This window comes from Leishmania martiniquensis, chromosome 1 (genome assembly GCF_017916325.1).
Source record: "Leishmania martiniquensis isolate LSCM1 chromosome 1, whole genome shotgun sequence".
NCBI lineage: Eukaryota > Euglenozoa > Kinetoplastea > Trypanosomatida > Trypanosomatidae > Leishmania > Leishmania martiniquensis.
The window spans coordinates 108,731-129,696 of NC_090136.1; the positions used below are offsets into that span (position 1 = coordinate 108,731).

The window sequence follows — 20,966 nt, forward strand, 5'->3', positions numbered from 1 at the left end:
CAACACCACTGGCACAAACGCGTGTGTCGACAACGCTGCATCTCCATCTTCCCTTCTTCCCCCCCATCCCCCACACACACACACGCACACGCACATGTTCGCCCTTCCTCTGCTTCCACAAACTCAGTGCTCCTCGGGCCCTTCGCCTTTCTTTCGCGCGTTTGAGCGCTTCCCCTCACCACCCGCCCCCTTCTTGACAAGAGCGCTCTTGGGCCTGATACACTCAAGGCAGCAGCTGTTGCCTCCCACATCACCTCTGCTTCCCCATTTCCTGTAAGCGTGCGTGTGCGTCTGGCCGTTGCCAACGTGCTGCCCCTCTCCTTCTGGAGCCCTTTTTTTTTTTGCGCTGCTTCATCGGGGTGCGTGTGGCTGCACTGATTCAGAGAGCCCCAAGGGCGCAGACAAAACGCCGTGAGCAAGGCGGCACTGCGAAAAAAAAAATGGATCTCGTGGCGACAATGGCGCTGGACCGCGACGCCATCAACACCGTCACACTTCGCCTGCTGCCGCCTTCAGCCGCTCCGGGGGCGGCCGTGTCGCCTTGGCTGCTGTGGCATACTATACCGATCACAGCCAGCCTGTCGCGCACGTTGAGCCGTCTTGTGTCGGTCGAGGCGTCCGCCATGGCGCAAGCGCTGCAGGAGACGTCGTCGTCGCTCGAGGCTGCCACCTCGGCACCGCACCCGGAGGAGTTCGGCTCGCTAACCACGACGACGACGACGCTGATGCCGAGCATTGAAGCGGCGGCGGTGCCGTCAGCTGACGCCGCAGATACTGCGACGCGTTCGTCCTCCGTGGCCTCGAAGTCATCGTCCTCCTCGTCTACTCAATCTGCCGTCTCAGCGCCGACCACGCGGACCCGGGCCGCAGCCGACGGGACGAGGGCGAGCTGGCTCGAGCTGGTGCGTGTGGGGTACGTTGTGAGTGAGATTCACGCCTACTGCGTTCTTTTCCGTTGCCGCCACGCGGCGCAGGCAGCGCGGATGAAGGCGGCGTTGGAGGAGGGCGCGGCATTGGGGCTGACGGCGCCGGTGGAGTACGTAAGTGACGCGCGGCCGGTCGTCGTCACCCATCGTACCTTCGCAGGGTCGCAAGGGGAAGCGGGGGCAGGGGCAGAGGCCGTCGGCACTCATGACCCCAGCAGCATCGACCACGACCCCCACGCCGATCATCACCTGCCCCGCGCAGGCGCTCGCTGGTCTACCGGCGCCCACACAGCCTCCCTATTGGAGGCCATCGCAACTGTGTACCCTGTCCGTGACAACGGCGACAGCGTTGGTGGCACGGGCGACGGCGACGGCTCCTCTGAGAGCGACGACGGGCACCACAACGCTGCGCAGCCGCTGCAGCGGCACCATCAGTACCGCCATCTACACGGGAGCCCGCACACCGTGGGCTCTGCCCCCACCACGCCTTCTCCAGCGCGACTACCACCTGCTGCGTCTGGCGCGATGCGTAAGGGTGCTGCCCCACCGCGGTCGCGTCACGCCTCTGTTATAACCGCCGCCGTGGTAACGCCCACGTCGAGTCGCACGGCGCTGTCCCCAGCAGCAGCAGCAGCACAAGCATCGGCGGCGCGAGCGTCGCCGAGCCGTCCCGCACACACGCCGCCTCGCACTCCCCTCACTGCCTGGAGCGGTGGTGGTGTTGGCGGCGTCGGGCTCGGCCCGCTGTTAAGTGGTGACTTCTGCGCAATCTGCCTCGACTCGCTTCACCTCAGCGCCTGCGTCACGACGCTCTGTCAGCACTCGTTCCACTTGAGCTGTTACGCGCAGCTTCCGTCCGGGTCGGCCGAGTGCCCGCTCTGCCGTTTCTCTGTCTACGAGCTGCTCAACGATGCGCGCTGCAAGGTGTGTGGCACCTACGAGGACCTGTGGGTGTGCCTTATCTGCGGCCACGTCGCGTGCGGCCGGGCGCGGCGCGATCATCAGCAGGCGCACTATCGCGTGTCGGGGCACTCCTGCTCGTGGCAGAGCACAACGAACCGCATTCGCAACTTGAGCTCCCGCATGTTTCTTCACCAGGAGGTGGCGCTGCTGCTGGACGAGGACGGCCTCGACGACGCGGCGCCGGCGTACGTGACGGAAAGCAGGAGCCCCCCCACTACCCGGGCCCTCAGCGCTGATGCTGGCACCGGCGACGCCAGGACGCCCGCGGAGGAGATGAGCGCGAGGACAACCGCGATGGCCGAGAAGCGGCCGCCGCCTGACATGGATCGGGCGTGGTCCATGTCGTGGAGCGACTCCGCGATGGAGGACGACCTGCAGGAGGCGCGCCAGGAGAGCAAAGAAGTGGCGGTGGCGCAATACTACACCACCTTCCTGCGTCAGCTGGCCGAGGAGCAGCAGCGGTGGTACGAGGCAACGCTGGCGGCGCGGCGGCGCCGCCGACGGGAGAGGCAGATGGTGGCAGGCGCCTCCGCCAGTCGGCATGGAGCCGAAAAGGCGTCATTCGCGCCCGGGGCGCGCATCACTCTGAACTATGTTGCCCTAAACGAGCGGCGGCAGCGCCGTCGCGTGCTCTCTCAGTACGTGCAGGCAACCATCACCCTCCTCCAGGCGGCACGGCGTGAATACACTGGCATGGCGCACAAGCTCAGAGCCGCGCGCAACGATGCGCAGCAGCAGGTTCTTCTCCGGTCACATTTCAACGCAGGGCTTGTAGCGCAGGCGGAGCAGGTGCGTCAGCGCACCCAAGACCTGCAGCGCAAAGGTGCGAAGGCCTCACAGGAGAAGGCGGCTGAGGAGACGCAGCTGCAGAGTCTCGTGGAGAAGGCGCTTGCATCACTGTGATGAACCCCTTCGCGTTTCTGGTGCCCCACTCCGACCGCCCGGCCAGACACCCCTTCCCACCGCCATCCGTTTCAGACTTGTTGAAGGTGTCTCTCTACGTGTGAGCGTGTGCGTCGGGGGGTGTTTATGCCTCCCTCTGTCTGCCTTCCGCCCCCTCCCCTTCCACACACACACAGTGCCTATCTGTGCCGGTACCCGTGCCTCTGCACGCCTGCCCCGTCCGCCTTGCGCTCTTCACTGCTTCACATCCCTCTGTGTGTGTGTTTGTGCCTCGCACAGCAACTGCTGGCGACGAACGCACCCACTCGCCCGCCCCCACCCCTCTCCTTCCAAAGCCAACCAGTGGGTGCACGCGTCTCTCGGGAGCGTGACGGCGCGACAAGATCCGCAGCGGAGGGGACGATGGTGGGCTCGCTCTCCATGACGAGCACTACCGTTGCCGTCGACGGTGCCTCCGACCGCCGCTTCCGTTAGGGGAAGGGACCTCAGTAGCGGCCACAGCAGCCCCTCATCTCACGCCGCTTGCCACTGCCCGTCTCACACACACACACCTTCCCCCTCCCGCCCACCCACCTACACGCACACATACACAGGCGCCCACCGCCAGCGGTGCGGGGATCGGTGGGGGGAGGGCAAATATGCCGTCGGATGGATGGCCTCGGCGTGTGTCACGGTGACCCTTCCACCATCACCACCACCACCTCTTCCACACACGCGCGCACCCCTCCCTCCATCGCTCTCCGTCTCCCTCTCCCTCTCTCTCTCTGACACTCGCGGAGTCTTTATCCACACACACACACACACCAAGAGAGAGAGAGACAAATACAGATACGCGCGCGCGTACAGTCGCTAACGAGTCACAGCGTTACATACGCAACGTTGGTAGGCAGCAGACACGCCGACGCATACGATGGAGACGACGGCGATTACCACCACCACTAAGCCGTACAACCCGTCGGCGTCCATCTACGATGCCTGGGAGGAGACACTGTTGCCCTTTCTCGTCCCAGCGGTGGTGCTCAGTAGCTGGCCTGTGTTGATGCTATTTCGAGAGCGTAACCGTACCCCTCTCAAGCTGCTCGCGATCGCTGCGCTCGTCTCGCTGGCCGATGGCCTCCTCGGCAGCTGCGCGTTTCCGCTGCAGCATCAGTACGCCTTCTCGCCCACCGCCAACTCGGCCCTCTTCTATGCTGGGACCGTTACCTACTGGTTAAGCGGCGCAGCTCTGAGTCCACTGATGGAGCTCATGGGGTGTCGGCGCTCCTGCATGGTGCTGGCCATTGTTGGCGCTGCCGGGGCATGGGGCAGCGGGCAGTGCGTCGTTTTTCTCACTTTGGTAGGGCGCATTGCCAGCGCGGCAGCCACGTCTGGGCTATCGACGTGGGTCGAGTGCGCGCTCTACCACGAAGGGCGCGTGCACCGTATTCCTGCCACGGCCGCTGCCGCCGCGGACAGCAACCGTGGCGAGGAGCTCGGCGGTGGCGGTACGCTCACACTATTCCACCAGTTGCGCCCTCTCATGCTGCTCTTCTCGATGGTCGCATCTCAATACGTCATGGTTGTGACACCAACGGTGTCGCTGGCGCCGTGTTGGGCAGCATTTCTCTGCTACATCGGCGTTTTCGTCGCCGCGTGGAGTCTCGCAGCTCTGCCGGGAGCCACTGTGAGTGGCTCGACCTGGTCGATGACGGCAGCTCCCCTCAGCGTGAACGGCAGCGGGAACGGGGCACCTTCGAAGAGGGGGAGCGCAGAAGATGCGCTGTGGAACGGCTCCGGGCTTGAGGGCGCAACGGCAGTGCTGCTGCCGGGGGTGGCGCTGAAGTGCGGTGGCGTAGGCGGCTCGCGAATGCCGGCACCGCAGCGGATACTGCGGCACTACATGCACGCCTACAGTACCTCGATCCGGACGCTGTGCCTGCCGCGCTACGTTGCCCGTCACATCGTGGACATCGTCTTTGGCGCCGCTTTCATCACGGCATCTTTGCTGTGGGTGCCAACGCTGGAGCTGTACGACGACAGCGTCCCGTTCGGTTTCGTTTTTAAACTTTTCATGATCGCCACGCTCCTCGGCAGCACCTTCTCACTCCCGGTGTGGGCCGTCGGCGGCGCCGAGGCGGCGCTGGTGGCCCTTCTCAGCCTCAGCGAGCGCACCCTCTCCACCTCGCGCGACTACGCCATCCCCGTGACGATTATGCTGAGCGGCATCGTGTTGCACCTCACGTACGGCTGCGTCCTGACCACGGGCAGCCTGTGGCGCGCCGAATACCCCGCCGCCAGCGCACCACTCACACTCCTATCCATGATGAAGGCCTTTACCGGCATCCTCGGATGGGTCTTCCTCAATGCCATAGACGGCAAGTATGTGGAGGACGCCTTCGTGTTCGAGGCGCAGTGGGTGTGGCTGCTGATGTGGGTGGAGGCGGTGGCGCTGACGCAGTACATCGTCGCGCGCATGGCCCCCGTTGACGACTTCGACGCTAACGGCGCTGTTACTGCCTGCGGCATGGCGGCCGAGCTGCGCAAGCGGGATGATAGCGGAACCTCCAAGGACCCCAGCGGCCGCCTGGCAAGCGGAGCGGCGGCGGCGGCGGCAGGGGGGACGACGGTGTATGTCCCGCTCGATACGCATGCGCACCCGCCGCACGATGACGCGGAGTCCCCAAAGGCATAGATTGCTTTCGCTGGCAGTGAGCTCTCGAGCGTAGCGGCATGAAAAATGCGAGGGGAGGGTGGGGGGACCGTGGCGGCGGCTGAAAGGCAGTGCTGCGCCGGGTGCGTTGGGGTAGCGGAGCGGGTGCGCAACAGCGGGGAGGCGGTGGACAAGCGGTAAGTGGTGAATGCGGATGGGAAAGCAGCGATGGCTAGAGCGCCTGAGCTGCTTATGCGCCGACGCATCGGCAGCGCCCTCGCACTCTTCTTCCGTCTGCTCGCTTGAGTGGGAAGGGAGGGGAGGGGGCTATTCACGAGCTTCGCAGCATGCGGCCATCTCGCGTGGTTGTGCCTCGCTCACACGCAGACAGACACACGCACGTGCGCGCGCTGCCGCTTCCCCTCCCCTCCCCACCCAAGCGAAGCCTTGAGCAAAGCCACCAGCGGACGAGCGAAAAGAGGCCGATGATGCCCGGAGCCCGCGGGTGCGTCGGCGGCGGGGGGATGGGGGGAGGGGGGACGCACCCGCGGGCCTTATGTGTGCTGAGGAATGCGTCGGGTTGCCCTTCTGTGTTCGCCTCCGCCTCCGCCTCCCTCTCCTCCGTGTCCAGGCCACACAGGTGCTTGGCGAAGCGGGAAAGCACCCCCCCTCTGCCGCCTCCTCGAGGAGGCGTTGGCCGAGGCGACGCATCGAGCGATGGGAACACTTATCTTCTCGGGCACAGAGGGAAAGGGCGTTGTCCGCCGTACGTATGGTCACCGCCTCGAGGCATCGGCTCATGGCATGACCGGTAACGCGACGAGGTGGGGGCGCACTTTTAACACAAGACGGTGACACTCTTCCGCACCAGGCGCACGCCCATCACACGCTTGAGGAAAAGGGGGCTTGTGCTCGCCCTTGTCGACAGAGCAGGCAGGCAGCCGATGGCGGCGGCAGACGTATCTGCCCCATGGCAGGGACGTGACGCAAACTCAACAAGGAGAAGGGCCACGTCGCCCCCCCCGCACACACACACACACATCAGCCCCGCTGCGGGTGGAGGAGATGCAGAGGGCCTACAAGGAGCTCTGCCGCACCCACCCGCGCGCCGCGCTCTTCCTGAAGCTGGCGTGGCACTGCGCCGCACGAGCGGGCGACCTGGGGACACTCCTGACAAGGGACGTGCACATCTCCGCACTCTCGGAGAGCTCGCCGACGGCCTCAGTGAGTATCATGATCCGCTATGGAAAGGGTGCGAGGTTCCGCAGGCCCTATGCGATAGGGACGCGATTGCAGCGAGAGGACGCGGCCCTGCTGCTGAAGCTGGTGAGGAGCCGAGGCCCAACGCAGCGCCTGTTTGCGGACGTGACGAGCCTCCGCGATCAGGTGCGAGCAGCGCTGCGCCGCGTGAACCCTGCGGCGGCCCCACCCCCACCCTCCACCACCCCTCATACACACATACACAGAGAGAGGAGGGCAGTGGGCCCTTGCCACAATGCACGCTGAAGGGTCTGACCTTCCCCGTGTCGTCACCACCCCCACCCACCATCGCCGCCGCCGCCCCGCGGGAGTGTTGGGATGGACACGGCATTCGAAGAACGCGCACATCGGCGCACGTTTCCGTCCTTTTTTTTTCTTTCCTCCTTCTTCCCATTCGCAGCGCGCCTATTCGCTCACCTTCTTCGCCACCCCACACCCCACCTCGTCTCGCCCACTAGCGGGACATGTGCGCATATGGAGCAGGGTCAGGGTGCCGATGGCTGCCGGCTCCTCCTCTCCGGCACCCTACGTCTTCACATGTCGCTGCCGCCCTCTCGCATCTCTTCACACGTTGGCGCACTCGCTCAGGCTGACCCTTTCCAAGTGCATCTTCGCTGCATCACGCAGGAAGCGCGTCCCTTCGCGCGAATCTGATGTGCCCGCGTAGTTACCGCCGTGTGCACGCGATCAGCTCACGTCATCGCCTCCTCCCCCCTCTCTCTCTCCCTCTTCCACCCCCACCCCACCCCATCCACTGCCGCTACCGCGCATCTGCCGATCCGTCCGCGTGCGTGCATTTGTGTCTCTTCACACACACATACATAAACACGCATATACATATATATACATACATATATGTATTGGTATACATATATATATATTGCATCGGCTCTGCCCTCGCCACCGCCTTCGCGAGCAGCTCCACAACCCCAACAGCGCACCGTTGCACTCCGCCGCAAAGTCAGTGTTGTGTGTGTGTGTGTGTCGATCCAGCATCTCTTGCGCTATCCTCTGCCTCGGGAAAGCACGACATGACGTTCACAGTGACCATTGCCGACGCGGCCACGCCGCCGTCCAAGCCGTCGACGCCCCTGCCGCCGAGCGTCATCGTCAGCGGCTCCACCGATGCGCTCATCATTGCCGACATGCAGGCAGACTTCCTGACGGCCGAGGGCTCCCTCACCGTCAAAGGAGGTGAAGCCCTGCTGGCAGGCATCAACGCCGTGTCTGCCACGATGCCTTTTCGCTACCAAGTCGCTACGCAGGACTGGCATCCGGCAAGTCACTGCTCCTTCGTTGCCCAAGGCGGGCCGTGGCCCTCGCACTGCGTGCAGGGCTCGGCGGGAGCGCAGCTACACGCTGAGCTCAACACGCAGCGTATCAACGCTGTCATACGCAAAGGCGTTTCCCCGCAGGCAGACAGCTACTCAGCATTCCTGGACGACAACGGGTCGCCGACGGGCCTCGCTGGGCTGCTGCACGCGATCGGCGTTCGCCGCGTGTTTGTGTGCGGGGTCGCCTATGACTTTTGCGTCTTCTTCACCGCGATGGACGCGTGCAAGAGCGGTTTCCAAGTAGTGTTGCTGGAGGACTTGACAGCCGCCGTGGACGACGCGTCGTGGGAGGCGCGAGCCGCGGAGCTGAAGAAGGCTGGCGTTTCCCTGCTGTCGAGCTCTGCGCTCGTGGCGGAAGGCGCACCGGCGTGAGCGAGGGGCGAATTTGGGCGAGCGGGGGAAAAAGGGTGACGATACGGCAGCGAAGCACCTATGTGCGCGGTCTTCCAATAGCGGTGGTGTTGTTGCACCTTCCTCACCCCTCCCCCCCACGTGCTCGACCCCGCCCCCCTAGTCCCCGCCCGTCGCTGCGCTTGCACAGTCCCTTGGGCAGACGAAGCCATGTCGCTCGTCAGCATGGCCAGCTCGCCCAGCACTCTTATCCTCGATCAGTTGCTCCTTGTGTCGGGCGTGCGTATGTGTATGTGTCTGTGTGTGTGTGTGTGTTTCGTCGAATCGCATTCGGCTTCCTGCTGAAAAAGCGATACCGTATGGCGCCGTTGGCTGGCACATCGCTGCATCGACCCCACCGCCTGCACTCACTGGCATCGAGCCGTTTAAGCGGGTGTCGCGCGCATACGCAGCGCAGGGCCCACCGCGTTCATCTCCCTTCCCCACACCTGAGCGCGCACCTACGCACACACAGAAAGAGAGAGCGAGAGGCAAGCGTACCCGCGGGTTGGGAAGTCGCACGGATACAGCGCGGCGCCAGCGATTGTTTGTTCTTGGACAAGCAGCGATGCACCGAAGGAGGCGTCCTGCGACGCCCTCCACCCCCTTCCTCCTCCCCCCCCCGTTTTTTTTTGCCGGTATGTGTGTGTGTGTGTGTGTGTGCTCTCGGGCATCGTGAGAAGACGAGGGAAAAGGCCTCTCAAGGAGGATGGGGGGTGGAAGGGGCGGCAGCGGCGGCGCTGTCGTAGTAGGAACGCGCGTCTGTGTGTGCGTTGCAGGGGGGAACGCCTTGTCAGCCTTCGCCCGCCTCCTGCGCTCGGGCGAACGAAATATAATATAAAAAAAGGCATGTGTCCATGGAAGCACTACAGGCGAGGTGAGGGAGGGAATGGCAGTCAGCACCGGCGCGATTCGCGAGCGCATTCGTGGTGGTATCCGCCGCACCCTTCTGTCCCCCGACACACCCCCACCCGCCCACGCATACGCATGCTCACCCTCACTCTCTCTCTGCCTCTCCTCGCCTGTGTCCTTTGCCCACCACCCTCTCGCCCACCCTTGGGTGTGGGATTCGGTACATCAACGCCTCCCCCTCTCCCCTCCCTCACACACTCACCCACCCACCCACCCACCACCACCCCCACACACGCACACGCGCGGACGGATGAACGGGAGACGAAAGCTGCAACAAGAGCGAAACAGCATCATCACTGTCCCTGTCCCTTATCCCCCTCTCCCTCCCCTCTGCCTGCCTGTCTGTGTGTGTGTGCCTATACCACGATCAAATATATATATATATATATATATATTTAACGACTGTTTCTTCTCCCTCTCTCCCTCTCACTCGCACGCGCGCGTGTTCGTGTGTCTTCAACAGCCACACACACACACACAGACACAGACCTTCTCCTCCCCCTCTGTCTGCTCCCTCTTCTCCCCACCACCACAACCCCTCCAACACCTCACACATACACATACCTTCCGCTCTCGTTGTCTGCGCTGTGTGTATGTCGGTGTGCGGTAAGCAACTGGGTGTGTTTGTCCTCGTCCCGTAGCGCGTCGATCACAGCCGACGGCAAGAGCGAACGATTCTCTTTGTGTGCGTGCGTCAACGTTTTTTTTTGCGAGCGCGCACGCGACGGTCTCGAAGGCGGGCCGAGAGAGAAAAGTGGCGGGGGGCGGAAGCAGCGAAAAGGGCGAAGTGAGCACACGTACGCACAAGCAGAGACGCCTCTTGTGTATTTGTGTTCGTCAGCAGCGCGCAGGAGCGTGTCGGTGAGTGCTGCATGTCAGACCTCGCCACTGATGAGGGGAGGACCCCCCGACAGCAGCCGCCCTCACCGGCGAAACCGCAACCGCCAACTGAGACGCGGCTGAACGCGAACGCCAAGTCTTTCACTCCGTCTGCCTGTGGTGGTGCACCACTGCCACAGTCAGCGGCTGCGGCGGCGACCCCTGCCCAACCATCTGCGAAGGAGCCGCAGGCCACGCGCCGCGCAGGCGACAAGACGCCGCCGGCCGGGTCAGGCGCCAAGGGGCCACAAACGAGCGGCGCGCAGAAGTTGGCGCCGCCACCCACGCAGCTCCCCCCAGCGCCGTCCGGTGGAAAGAAGAGCGCGACAATGATGCCGGCGCCCCCGCCGCCGCCGCCGAGGTTCCAGGAGATGGGGGGCATGGTCCCTGGTATGCCACCCCCGATGCCGGGCGCCACACCGACCGGATACATGATGCCGTCAAGTTTCATGCCGCCGCCGCCGCCCATGATGATGTCCCCGCCGAATGGGGTGGTGTTCCAGCCGCCCGGCGCGCCTGGAATGCCGCATCACCATCATCACCACTCCGCAGGCATGGCGGCGGCGCCGCCGCCGCCGCCGCAGCAGCAGCAGCAGCAGCCCCAGCCCAGCATGATGCCTCTGTGGATGCCGCCGCCACCGACGCAGCAGCAGCACCATCACCACCAGCACCAGCAGCCAGGCATGATGATGCCCATGAACAACATGATGCCCATACCCATGCACTTGCCCATGGGCGCCGCCTCTCCCGCCATCTCGCCGGGCCAGCGCAGCAGCGGCCCGCAGCAGTCGCTCCCGCCACCGCCGCAGCAGCACCAACAGCAACAGCACCAGCAGCAGCCGGGCATGCTGATGCCCTTCTATTCTCCGCCGCAGGGGCCGATGCCGCACATGACGGGCATGCCGCCTCCCGCGCCGGGCATGATAATGCCACGCGCACCTCCTGCGGCCTCTGGAGCACCGGCAGGAGGCACCATGATCCCACCGCCAGGAGCGGGGGCCGCCGCGGCTGCAGCGATGATGGCCCCTCACTCGCACCCGTCGCACAACTATTCATACGCCGGCAACAAAGGGACCCCCGGCACCAACACAGGCGCCAGCACCAGCGGCCTCAACAGCAGCCACACCATGAATAGCAACTGTCAGAGCCACATGAGCACGGGCATGTCACCTGCGGCGGGCAGGCCCGCCCTCATGTCGATCCCGCACCAGCCGTCGCCACCCATGATGATGATGGGTCACAGCGGGGGCCCTATGATGTCTTCCGGTGGGGCGGCAATGCCGCCACCTGGAATGGCGACGCTGCCGCCGCCGCCGCCGCCACCCCCGCCGCTGCCGCCGTCCGCCTCGGCGAATGCGCGTGTGAGCGTTGGCAACGCGATGTTGGCCGCTCTGAACTCGAAGGAGCCGCCAAAGTTCTCCTGTGTGCTGCTGTCCGGCATCCCGGCGGTTGGCAAGACGACGCTTGGCCGCGAGCTGGTGAACAGCCTCAAGACGGACGGCATGGGCTGGGCATTCTTCAGTGGCGCCGACTTCCTCGCCGAGCAGCAGGGGAAGCGCTCCATCTGGGAGACGAAGAAGGACGTCTTCGACGCGCTCAGCAGCCGCCTGGACGAGTTGCTGGAGAAGCAGCAGAAGGACCGCAGCATCAAGGGCCTTGTCATTGACAAGAACTGTAAGGGCATCGAGGATGTTTACTACCTTAATGCGCTTCTGCTCTCAAAGAACATTCCGTTCGTTGGCATCGTGGGATTGGAATGCGCAGACGACGACGTGCTCGTCCAGCGCATGGGCGGCGACGACTATCTCAAGGAGAAGCTGAAATTTCACCGCGTCATTCACGCCCGTATCGTGAGCCTCGCCAAGAGCGCGGGCATGTACCGATACGTGGATGCCACCAAGAGAAAGGAGGAGGTGGTACAGATGCTGCGTACGATGGTGCTCGGCTGCTGCGCGCAACCGCCGACGCGGAGCATTGACAACCAGCAGTACGACGACTCCCGCGCGAACGTCATGGTGGACGATTACAAAGAGTACAGCGAAGTGCTCACGCACCTGTGCCGCTGCGTGAACAACCGCGGCTCGCAGTTTCCGGGCAGCACCGACCTCGTACCCTTTTCGGAGCGGGAGATGAAGGACAAGGGCCGCATCAACTCCATCAAGAACCGCTACGGCGTCCGCCGGAAGGTGGACGGCCATCGCTACCTGCTTATCTACCGCGAGAGGAAGCTCTACCTGGTGCCGCCACACATGCGGGCGGTGTTGCAGATGCCGTCTAAGGCGTGGATCGGCAGCCGCCTCGACAGCGAGCACGTCAGCACTGTGGTGCTCGAGGGCGACCTCACGCGGCTAAACCGCGACTCCCAGAAGGAGCTCTTCCTTGCCTACGACGCGCATTACTGGAGCGAGGCAGATCAGCCAAGCAGCAACAAAATGATTCGCATGACCTTCTCTGAGCGGCAGGCCTTCCTCGCCGCGAACCTGTGCAACGAGTCGAGCGCATGCCTTGCGCAGGACGGCGTCGAGTGCGTTGTGGTGCACCAGCCGACGCAGAAGTTGTCGGAGGCGGTCGACATGCTCGACTCGGAGGAGTACCCGAGCGACGGTCTCGTCTTCCAGCCTGTCAACCCCATCCACCGCAGCGATCACGTCTTTGTATGGCAGCAGCCGTCCTGCGTGACGGCCGACTTCCGCGTCGGAAAGCTGCTCGCCACGCGCCCGCCGTCCGAGACCGAGAGCGATGGCATGGTGGCCTCGCTAAAGGGCGCCACGAGCGAGTTCCGCCGCAACGCGAGCGGCGCCGCCTCGCCGCCGCCGCAGCAGCAGCAGCACCAATCGCTGCCACTGGCAACCCGCCGCGGCAACGCCGACGCCTTTGCCGAGCACCCCGCTCGCACTTTCACGCTTGAGGTGTACGACAAGACAGAGAAGATGTACGTCCAGTATGAGAACGCCACCGTCGAGGTGCGTCACCCCGACGTGGTGGAAGGCTGCATCGTCGCCTGCAGCCTCGTGGACGACGTCCCGCGCCGCTGGGTGTTCCGCCGCGTCCGATATGACGTGCTTCGCCCGATCTACAAACTAGACCTGGAGGAGCTGCTTCGCTCCTGCCTGATTCCGCGCTCGAAGCTGGTGGCGTGGATGCTGAACGAGCAGATCGTGCCGTCCGAAATGCAGCCGGAGGGGAACAGAAGAGGCGCCGCCGGGGGTGCCGGCGGCAGTGGCAGCGCCGCCAGCGTCCCGAGCGTGCCGCCGCCGTCGTACGATGCGGCGGCCGCGGCGGCGGTCGCTGCGGCTGTCGCTGCCGCTGGCACCAAGGGCTCTGCTGCCCCTATGGGCATGATGCAGGGTCTCGCGCTGCCGCCGCCTACACAGGGTGTGATGCCGCCGCCCATGAACGCCATCGGTGGTGGGTCCGTCTTCAACCCCACCGCCCCCGGTACAGCTGTGCCAATCGCGCCGACGACGCCGGCTCGCTCCATCTACCCATCCGCCTCCGCCATGTTGTCGCGCGTGACGGCGGCGCCGCAAGCCCCCCTTGCGGCCCCGCGACCGCCGGCGCAGGTGAGCACAGAAGCGCAGCTGAAGCAGCTGGCGAGCATCGTCCCGTCCTTCCACGTCGTGGATGGAAGCAAAGAAATCTCGCCCGGGGTGGCGGCAACCGTCTCAGCGACCTCGACCGCGGTCGGCAGCAACGGCACTGTCGCGGCAGCCGAGGGTAAGAGCGCGGCGGGCGACACCGTCACCGATGGCAGCCGCAGCTGCGCGCAGTGTCGCAGGCCAAAGCAAAGTGAAGACCTCCGCATCGACCGCCGCGACAACCGGCCGTACTGCTACTCGTGCTGGGCCAAGTCCGGCTACTGCTTCTGCAGCGTCTGCGGCGAATTTAAGGAAGTGCGGCGCGAGTCCAAAGGCCGCCACAAGGGGTCGACGGTGTGCGCGCAGTGTGGCCGGGCGGCAGCGGCGGCGGCAACTGCGGCTGAGGGTGGTGCACCGAGGGCAGTGGCCTCCTCCTCCTCGTCAACGCCGGCTGCTGGCGCGGCGGCGCTGACAACCGCGCAGGCCAAGGCCGAAGCAGCGTCACCCTCCAAAGCTCGGAAGAGGGCCGCGGCCAAGGAGAAGAAGCCTGCGGCGGCGGCGGCGGCAGTGACTGAGGCCGCTCCGAGCTCGGGCAGCGCCTCTCCTGCGGCGGCGGATGCAAAGCTGGCGGGTGGCGAAGGTCATGCCGCCGCAGTCAGCCCGACGTCTGGCGAGGGTGGCGACAAGGCGCACGCAGGAAAGGCAAAGGAGGGTAAGAAAAAGGGGGCATCCGCTTTAGCCAAGGCGACATTGTCGACCTCGTTGCCGGACGGGGTGACGGGGGCAGCCCTTCGCCAGACGCCGAAGGTGGAGGAGCAGACGACGGGCGGCCTCATGCAGGTAGATGCTGGGCTAGCGCCTGCCGCCGCCCCTGAGCCGACACCCGTTCCTGCAGCAGTGCATGCGGATCCAAGAGCCGGTGAGCCGTCCGAGGGGCGTTTAACAGACCCCATCGCCCCGGCAACGCCACCCGCCGTGCAGGATCCGTCCAAGGCGCAGGTGCAAGAAGAAAAGCGTAGCGGTGGTGGCTGCCGTCAGCAGTAGTGGGGACGCTGCCGTCACCAGCCGCCCAACAGTAAGCGACCCGGGATGCCAAGCGTGCACGCGTCGAGGAAGCACGGCAGACACCCTCCCCCACCTTCACCCACTCCTCCTTTCGTTGCGGGAAGCGATCGATGGGTGTGGGATGCAAGCGTCAGCTCGTAAGGACAAGCCGGCGGCAGCTGTACTAGCAACGGCCTGTGTGTCTGTCTGTCCGTGTCTGTGCATGTGTGTGTGTGTGCCTCTCTGAGTGTATTTTTATGTGTGCTTTTTCTTTTTCCTTGCATGTATTTTGGCCTTTTTTTGTTCTTTCTTCTATCCCGTCTTATCGTCGACGTCGCTGACCGCTCTGGCCGTCCCGGCAGCATCGGTGGCAATGTTTAGGACGTGCCGCCTCCACATGCCTTTGCTCCTGCTGTGTCCTCTTTAAGCCAACACCGCCATCACCGCGTCGGCCCTCCTCTTCACTTTCGATCCACTGCTGCGTCGGCCGTCGTTGTTCTCACCACTTGTGGCTGTCGCCGTTTGGGTCTAATGCCGTTGTGGTGACTCCAGTGAAGCCCCTCACCCCCCTCTCTCATCCCCAACCCCTTTCGCGCGTGCGATGTGTGTCTGTCTGTGTCTGTCTGTCTGTCTGTGTCTGTGTGTCCTATTCGCCGTGCAAGTCTTCGCTGCGTATTCCGTTACATTTTGTTGACGCCCCCCTCCCTCCCCTTTTTTTGCGCACACACACACACGTCGCATGTGCTGACCTTTTTTTTTCCGGTCTGTTTGGCGCCCCGCTTTCCCTTTCCGTCCTCCTCCTCCCCCTCCTCTCTCTCTCCCCGCACGTGCATGGCGGCAGCTTCGTCCGCCTCCCTCCCCCATCCCCGCGATATCTGTCCGCGTGTCTGTGTTCTGTATCGGTGTGCGTTGTGGCCTTTCCTACTCCGCCTTCGTCCCCACCCCACCCCCCTAACCCCTCACTCCCCTTCACTCACCCCCACTCCCCTCTCTCTTTCGCGTTGCGACTGCTCCGCGTCGTCTTCCTCTGGTTGCTGTGCTGTGCTTAAACTGACTCCGCTCACCACCTCTCACCCCCCCCACTCCCCCTCAGCGCCTCTTCGTTCGCCGTGATGCTCTTCTGTGCATATGCCCCCATCCCCCCAACACACACACACACAGACGCACAGAGATTTGTGCTCCGCGTGTCGCACATTTGTTGTCTCTCTCTCTCTCTGTGTCTGTGTGCCCTTCTTGTCTTTTTCCCCTTCCCCTTTCCCTTCCCCCTCCACCCCAACCACCCTTCCCCGTCAGACACACACACAGACACACGCTTGTCTTGTCTCTTCATCCGTTCACTGACTCCCATTCCCCCCCTGCTCACACACACAGAGAGAGAGAGAGACAGACACACAGACACACCCAGCGTGACTTCTCTGGATTACGTTTTCTGTGTGTGCGCGTGTGTGTTCCGCCTTCATTCGTCGGGCTGTCGTGTGTCGCCGATGTGCCGGTGTTCGAAACGGTCGCTGTGCGTATATGAAGTTGCCCTCCCCCTCCCCCTCTCTCTCCTCTCTCCTCTCTTTCACATCTTGATGGCTGTCGCTCCGCATCAACGCGAAGGTGTCTGTATGTGTGTGTGTGTGTGGTGTCCCCCTTTTTCGCTTCCCGTTCGCCTGATAATCTTCGCCACCCACCCACCCCCCGATCACCCCTTTTTCTTCGCCCTCTTTTTTTTCCTGCCGTCCGTTCCGTCCCTCTCTCCCCTTCGGCGATGGTGCCCAGGTGCGACCCACAGCTGTGGTCTATCCTGATGAATGAATCGGTCAGACTAAGTCTGAGGCGGAGGCGGGCTCGCTGCCTGTGCTGTTGATGCTCCTACGCTTTTCGTGGTGTTGCCGCCGCGGCAGCTTCCTTTTCGGCGCCTTTAAGGCACTCTCACCGACGTTTGTTGTCTGCTGTCTCCCCTCCCTCTCTCGTCCTCTGTCTCTCTGTCTGTGTCTGTCCGAGTGTGTGTGTGCGTGTATGTGTGTATGTGTGTGTGTGTGTGGCCGTGGATCAGATTAGGCCTCCCTTTCGTTTTCTCACTCACTCGCTCGTCCATCATTATCCGGCGGCCTCGCTTTGGCCGCTCGCTCCGCAACGCTGGCGCCTGCGCTGACGGAACGTCATGGCGATACATGCCGTCATCGTCTCCCCTCCACACACACACACAGACCGCCTACACACCTCTCCACTGCCCACGTCGCCCCCGCCCTTTTCACGTCTTCCGCCTCTCCCTGTCCCCCCCACACACACACGCACGCAGTCCCTCTCTCTTTCGAACTGACCGAGCCCTCAGGCAAGCACGCCTGTATGCGCTTCACTGCCCACCGCTGTACCTCTGCTCGTGCACCTTTCCTTCTCACGTGGTCTTCACTCCGTCCGAATTGTGTTGAACCCCCAGCCGAATAGAAAAAAAAACGCAGCGTCGCGGTGCTGCTCGTTGTTGGCAGGGGGCCCCCCTTTCGCTACAGGGACGCTGCCACTCATCAGCCAAGTCCTCTGCCGAAGCCGGCACTCAGGAGGCCAACAAGGGCGTGCAAGAGGAGCACGTGGCGGGCGGGGGGAGGAACGTGCGTGCGATCCGTCTTCTCCCACCCCCACCCCGCCTCCCAAGAGCTCTCCACTCGCCATTTACCCCTCGCGACGTCGTCTTGCTGGTCGCCCACTACCACCACCACCCCTCGCCTCGATGAGCATCGCGCCTCTCCTTCCTCCGCTCACCGCTCTCTCTCTCTCGTCCTCCTCGAGGCGGGGGGAGTGGGCGAAGGCAAAAAGGGCGCTGCACTCGCGCTCTGTGGTCAGGGAGACGCTCGTCGTGCACCCCGACGGACAGCAAACAAAAAACACACCGGTGCACGCACGCGCACGCGTGTATGATTCACTATTTCCCGGTAGGGAAGGCAACGAAGAGGGAGCGGAGGGGAACAGTGAGTGGCTCGCGAATCTGCGCGTGGCCTTTCAGGAGCCCGGTGCCCCAACTCTCTGTCCTTATGGCTGCCGCTGTGTGAGTGAGTGGGGGGGTGAATGAGCGTAGCCGAGCAGTGCCTCGTCCCCCCCTTCAACACTAACGAGGCGAGGACGAGGTGCCTCCCTGCGCCACACGGGCCTGCGACCGCGAATGCGTTTGCACTACCGCTATGGTGGGCGACGTGGCAGCGTGACTCGAGCGCCTTTCGCGCGGCCCACACGTACGCCCACCGTCGCGTAAGCAGCCGGCACCACGTGGCGGACCGGCGAGGGGGAGGGGGGGCTGTGCTGGGGCGATGGGGCTGGCCGCAGGCCGGTGCGTGCGTGTGTGTGTGTTCTAAGCGGAAGTTCCACAGTTTATGCTGTGCAGCGCTGTAGACATGCCGAAGAGAGCGCACGCGCGGTGACGGGATGGGCACATTAGCCTTGAGCTCACCCCCCCTCCCTTTCTCTTTCTCTCTCTCTCGGGCTCGCAAGGTACAGGTGCGTTGCTCCGCCCCCATCCCCATAGCGGCTCTGTTCGAGACGGCGGAGGGACCAGGAGGAATGCCCTCACCCACTCCTCACACGTACACACACGCACACGCACACACACACACACATCATCTCCCTCTCTCCACCCCTCCTCCTCTCTTGTCGCCTGTCGCGTGGACGAGGGCAAGAACGTTTTCACACCCGTTCGCATCGCCCAACCCTCACCTCCGCACGGTGCAGCAGCCACGCACGTCGTGACTTTCCGCGCCCTGGAGCACAGCCTCTTTACTTTCTTGTCCGCCGCTTCGCTTAGTCCCCCTCTCTGGCGAGCATTCGTTCCAGCACAGTCGAACGCGTGGCCCACCCCCACCCCCGCTCCTCCTCCCTCCCTCCCTCCACACGTATTCACTCCCCCCATCACCCACCTGCCCCTAACTTAAGGTGAAGACGCCGGCAACATGGGTGCCTGTGTCGTCTCCGTAATGGAGGTGCTGAACAGCACCAGGCTGGTCGAGGCCCCGGACTTTGCAGCGCGGCTTCGCTACGGCGTCATCAACCGGCGCGTCACGGACGACGAGGCCGACCGCTCCGGCGTGTACCGGTGCGCGCGGCTGACGGATGAGGAGCACGCCCAGCGCTCTCGCTGGTACGATGGGCCCAATATCCTGCAGCGCCTCTCCACTATCTGCCGAGAACGCAGTGGCCGGCCCGCCATGGCGTACCGCACGGTGGACAAGGTGGTGAAGGAGACCACAGTAGATGAGAAGGGCCGCGCGCGGGAGTGGGAGTGGACCTACCTAATGGAGCCGACGTACGTGACGTATGGAGAGGTGTGGGATCGACTCGTCGCGTTTGGGCGTGGCCTGGTCGAGTTGGGCCTCAAGAAGGGCAGCCGCGTGGCGCTCTACGAGGAGACGCGCTGGGAGTGGGTGGTGACCATGCTCAGTGCGTGGACGCAGGAGATGATTGGGGTGACCGTGTATGCGAACCTCGGCGAGGATGCGCTCCTCTACGCGCTCAAGGAGGCGGCGTGCGAGGCGCTGGTGTGCAACGGCAAGAGCGTTGGCAAGCTCATCTCGCTGATGGAGAAGCACGGGGTGCAGAGCACGACCATCATCTACCTCGACGAGCTGCCTGCTGACGTGCACTTGAAGTCGCACGACGTGTTCGCGTGGACCGAAGTTTTGGCAAAGGGCAAGCAGTCCACGGCACCCTACACCGTGCAGGACGACAACGAGACGGAGGTGCTGATCATGTACACGAGCGGCACGACCGGCAACCCGAAGGGTGTCATGCACACGATCGGCGCGCTGACGCAGGGCGCCCTGAGCCTCGATGAGCGGCTGACAGACCTGCTCGGCAAGAGGGAGGAGGAGGCGTACGTCGCCTATCTGCCGGCGGCGCACATCTTCGAGTTCACATGCGAGAACATCATGCTGCTGCGCGGCGCGCTCATCTGCTTCGGCCGCCCGCGCACGCTGACGGACGCCACGGCGCGGCCGTGCGGTGATCTGCGCGCCTTCAACCCCTTTTTCTTCGTCGGTGTGCCGCGCATCTTTGAAACGATGAAGAAGGCCGTGGAGGCGAAGCTGCCGCCGGTGGGCACCCTCAAGCGGCAGCTCTTCGATCGCGCCTACCAGAGCCGGCTGGCGGCGCTGAAGGAGGGCAAAGACACGCCGTACTGGAACGAGAAGGTGTTCAAGATGCCACGCAGCATTCTCGGCTCAAAGTTGCGTGGCATCTGCTGCGGCGGCGCCCCGCTCTCGGATAAGACACAGGAGTGGATGACTGTGGTGCTAGGCAGCCTCGTAGCGCAGGGTTACGGGATGACCGAGTCCGTCTGCAACGGCGCGGTGCAGCGCTCGGGCGAGCTCAAGTGCGAGGCAGGGCAGCTCCTGCACGGCGTCGAGGCGCGCCTGCTAGACACGGAGTGCTACAAGCACACGGACAAGCCGCACCCGCGCGGCGAATTGCTGCTGCGTGGCCCCTTCGTCTTTAGGGGCTACTATAACCAAGCAAAACTGACGGAGGAGACCATACTGCCGGGTGGGTGGCTGCGCACCGGCGACGTGGCCGAGATGGACGCGGAGACGGGGCAGATGCGCATCATTGGCCGCGTGAAGGCGCTCGCCAAGAACTGCCTGGGCGAGTACATTGCACTGGAGAGCCTGGAGGCTCTCTACTGCGAGTGCCCGGTTGCGACGCCCAACGGCGTCTGCGTGCTCGTGCACCCCCAGCAGCCCTTCATCACGGCGCTCGTGCTGACGGATGAGGCGAAGGCGATGTCATTCGCCCGCGCGCACAAAATGGAAAAGGCGTCTTGGCCAGATGTTCTAAAAGACGCCCACTTTAACAGCGCCGTGACCGCGTCGCTCGCGGAGATCGGCAAGCGGGCCGGCAAGAAGCCCTTCGAGCTGGTGAAGCGGGTGCGGGTGCTGAGAGACGAATGGACGCCAGAGAACAACCTTGTGACAGCCTCCATGAAGGTGCGCCGCAGTGAGGTGGAGAAGCACTACGCGACGATCATCGAGGAGCTCTTCGCCGAGTAGTCTGCGAGGGCGCGCCGTCGGGGGGGGCAAGGGAGTGGAGGTGCAGGCGTCTCCCTCTCTCCCTCCCTCGCGCGTTGCGCTCTGCCTCTGCAGCGGGACACGCAGGAGCGCGTGTGCGTGGAGGAGGGCTCCGC

General features: G+C 64.1%; 5 protein-coding genes across 5 annotated transcripts; all 5 read left to right on the top strand.

The window, feature by feature from the left end:
• Window positions 1–440: 440 nt before the first annotated feature.
• On the top strand, window positions 441–2,792 carry LSCM1_08182 (uncharacterized protein; the record flags this gene model as incomplete). The annotated part of the gene is made up of 1 exon (XM_067325521.1): window positions 441–2,792. One exon carries the CDS (start codon window positions 441–443, stop codon window positions 2,790–2,792), a length of 2,352 nt encoding a protein of 783 aa, XP_067181696.1.
• A 910-nt stretch (window positions 2,793–3,702) lies between these two features.
• Window positions 3,703–5,463, top strand: LSCM1_08183 (uncharacterized protein; the record flags this gene model as incomplete). Its single annotated transcript, XM_067325522.1, has 1 exon — window positions 3,703–5,463. The coding sequence occupies one exon, from the start codon at window positions 3,703–3,705 to the stop codon at window positions 5,461–5,463; it is 1,761 nt and encodes a 586-aa protein (XP_067181697.1).
• A 2,249-nt stretch (window positions 5,464–7,712) lies between these two features.
• LSCM1_08185 (uncharacterized protein) lies at window positions 7,713–8,387 on the top strand (the record flags this gene model as incomplete). Its single annotated transcript, XM_067325523.1, has 1 exon — window positions 7,713–8,387. The coding sequence occupies one exon, from the start codon at window positions 7,713–7,715 to the stop codon at window positions 8,385–8,387; it is 675 nt and encodes a 224-aa protein (XP_067181698.1).
• A 1,802-nt stretch (window positions 8,388–10,189) lies between these two features.
• On the top strand, window positions 10,190–14,818 carry LSCM1_08186 (uncharacterized protein; the record flags this gene model as incomplete). Its single annotated transcript, XM_067325524.1, has 1 exon — window positions 10,190–14,818. One exon carries the CDS (start codon window positions 10,190–10,192, stop codon window positions 14,816–14,818), a length of 4,629 nt encoding a protein of 1,542 aa, XP_067181699.1.
• Window positions 14,819–18,741: 3,923 nt separating this feature from the next.
• LSCM1_08187 (uncharacterized protein) lies at window positions 18,742–20,832 on the top strand (the record flags this gene model as incomplete). Its single annotated transcript, XM_067325525.1, has 1 exon — window positions 18,742–20,832. One exon carries the CDS (start codon window positions 18,742–18,744, stop codon window positions 20,830–20,832), a length of 2,091 nt encoding a protein of 696 aa, XP_067181700.1.
• Window positions 20,833–20,966: the final 134 nt, after the last annotated feature.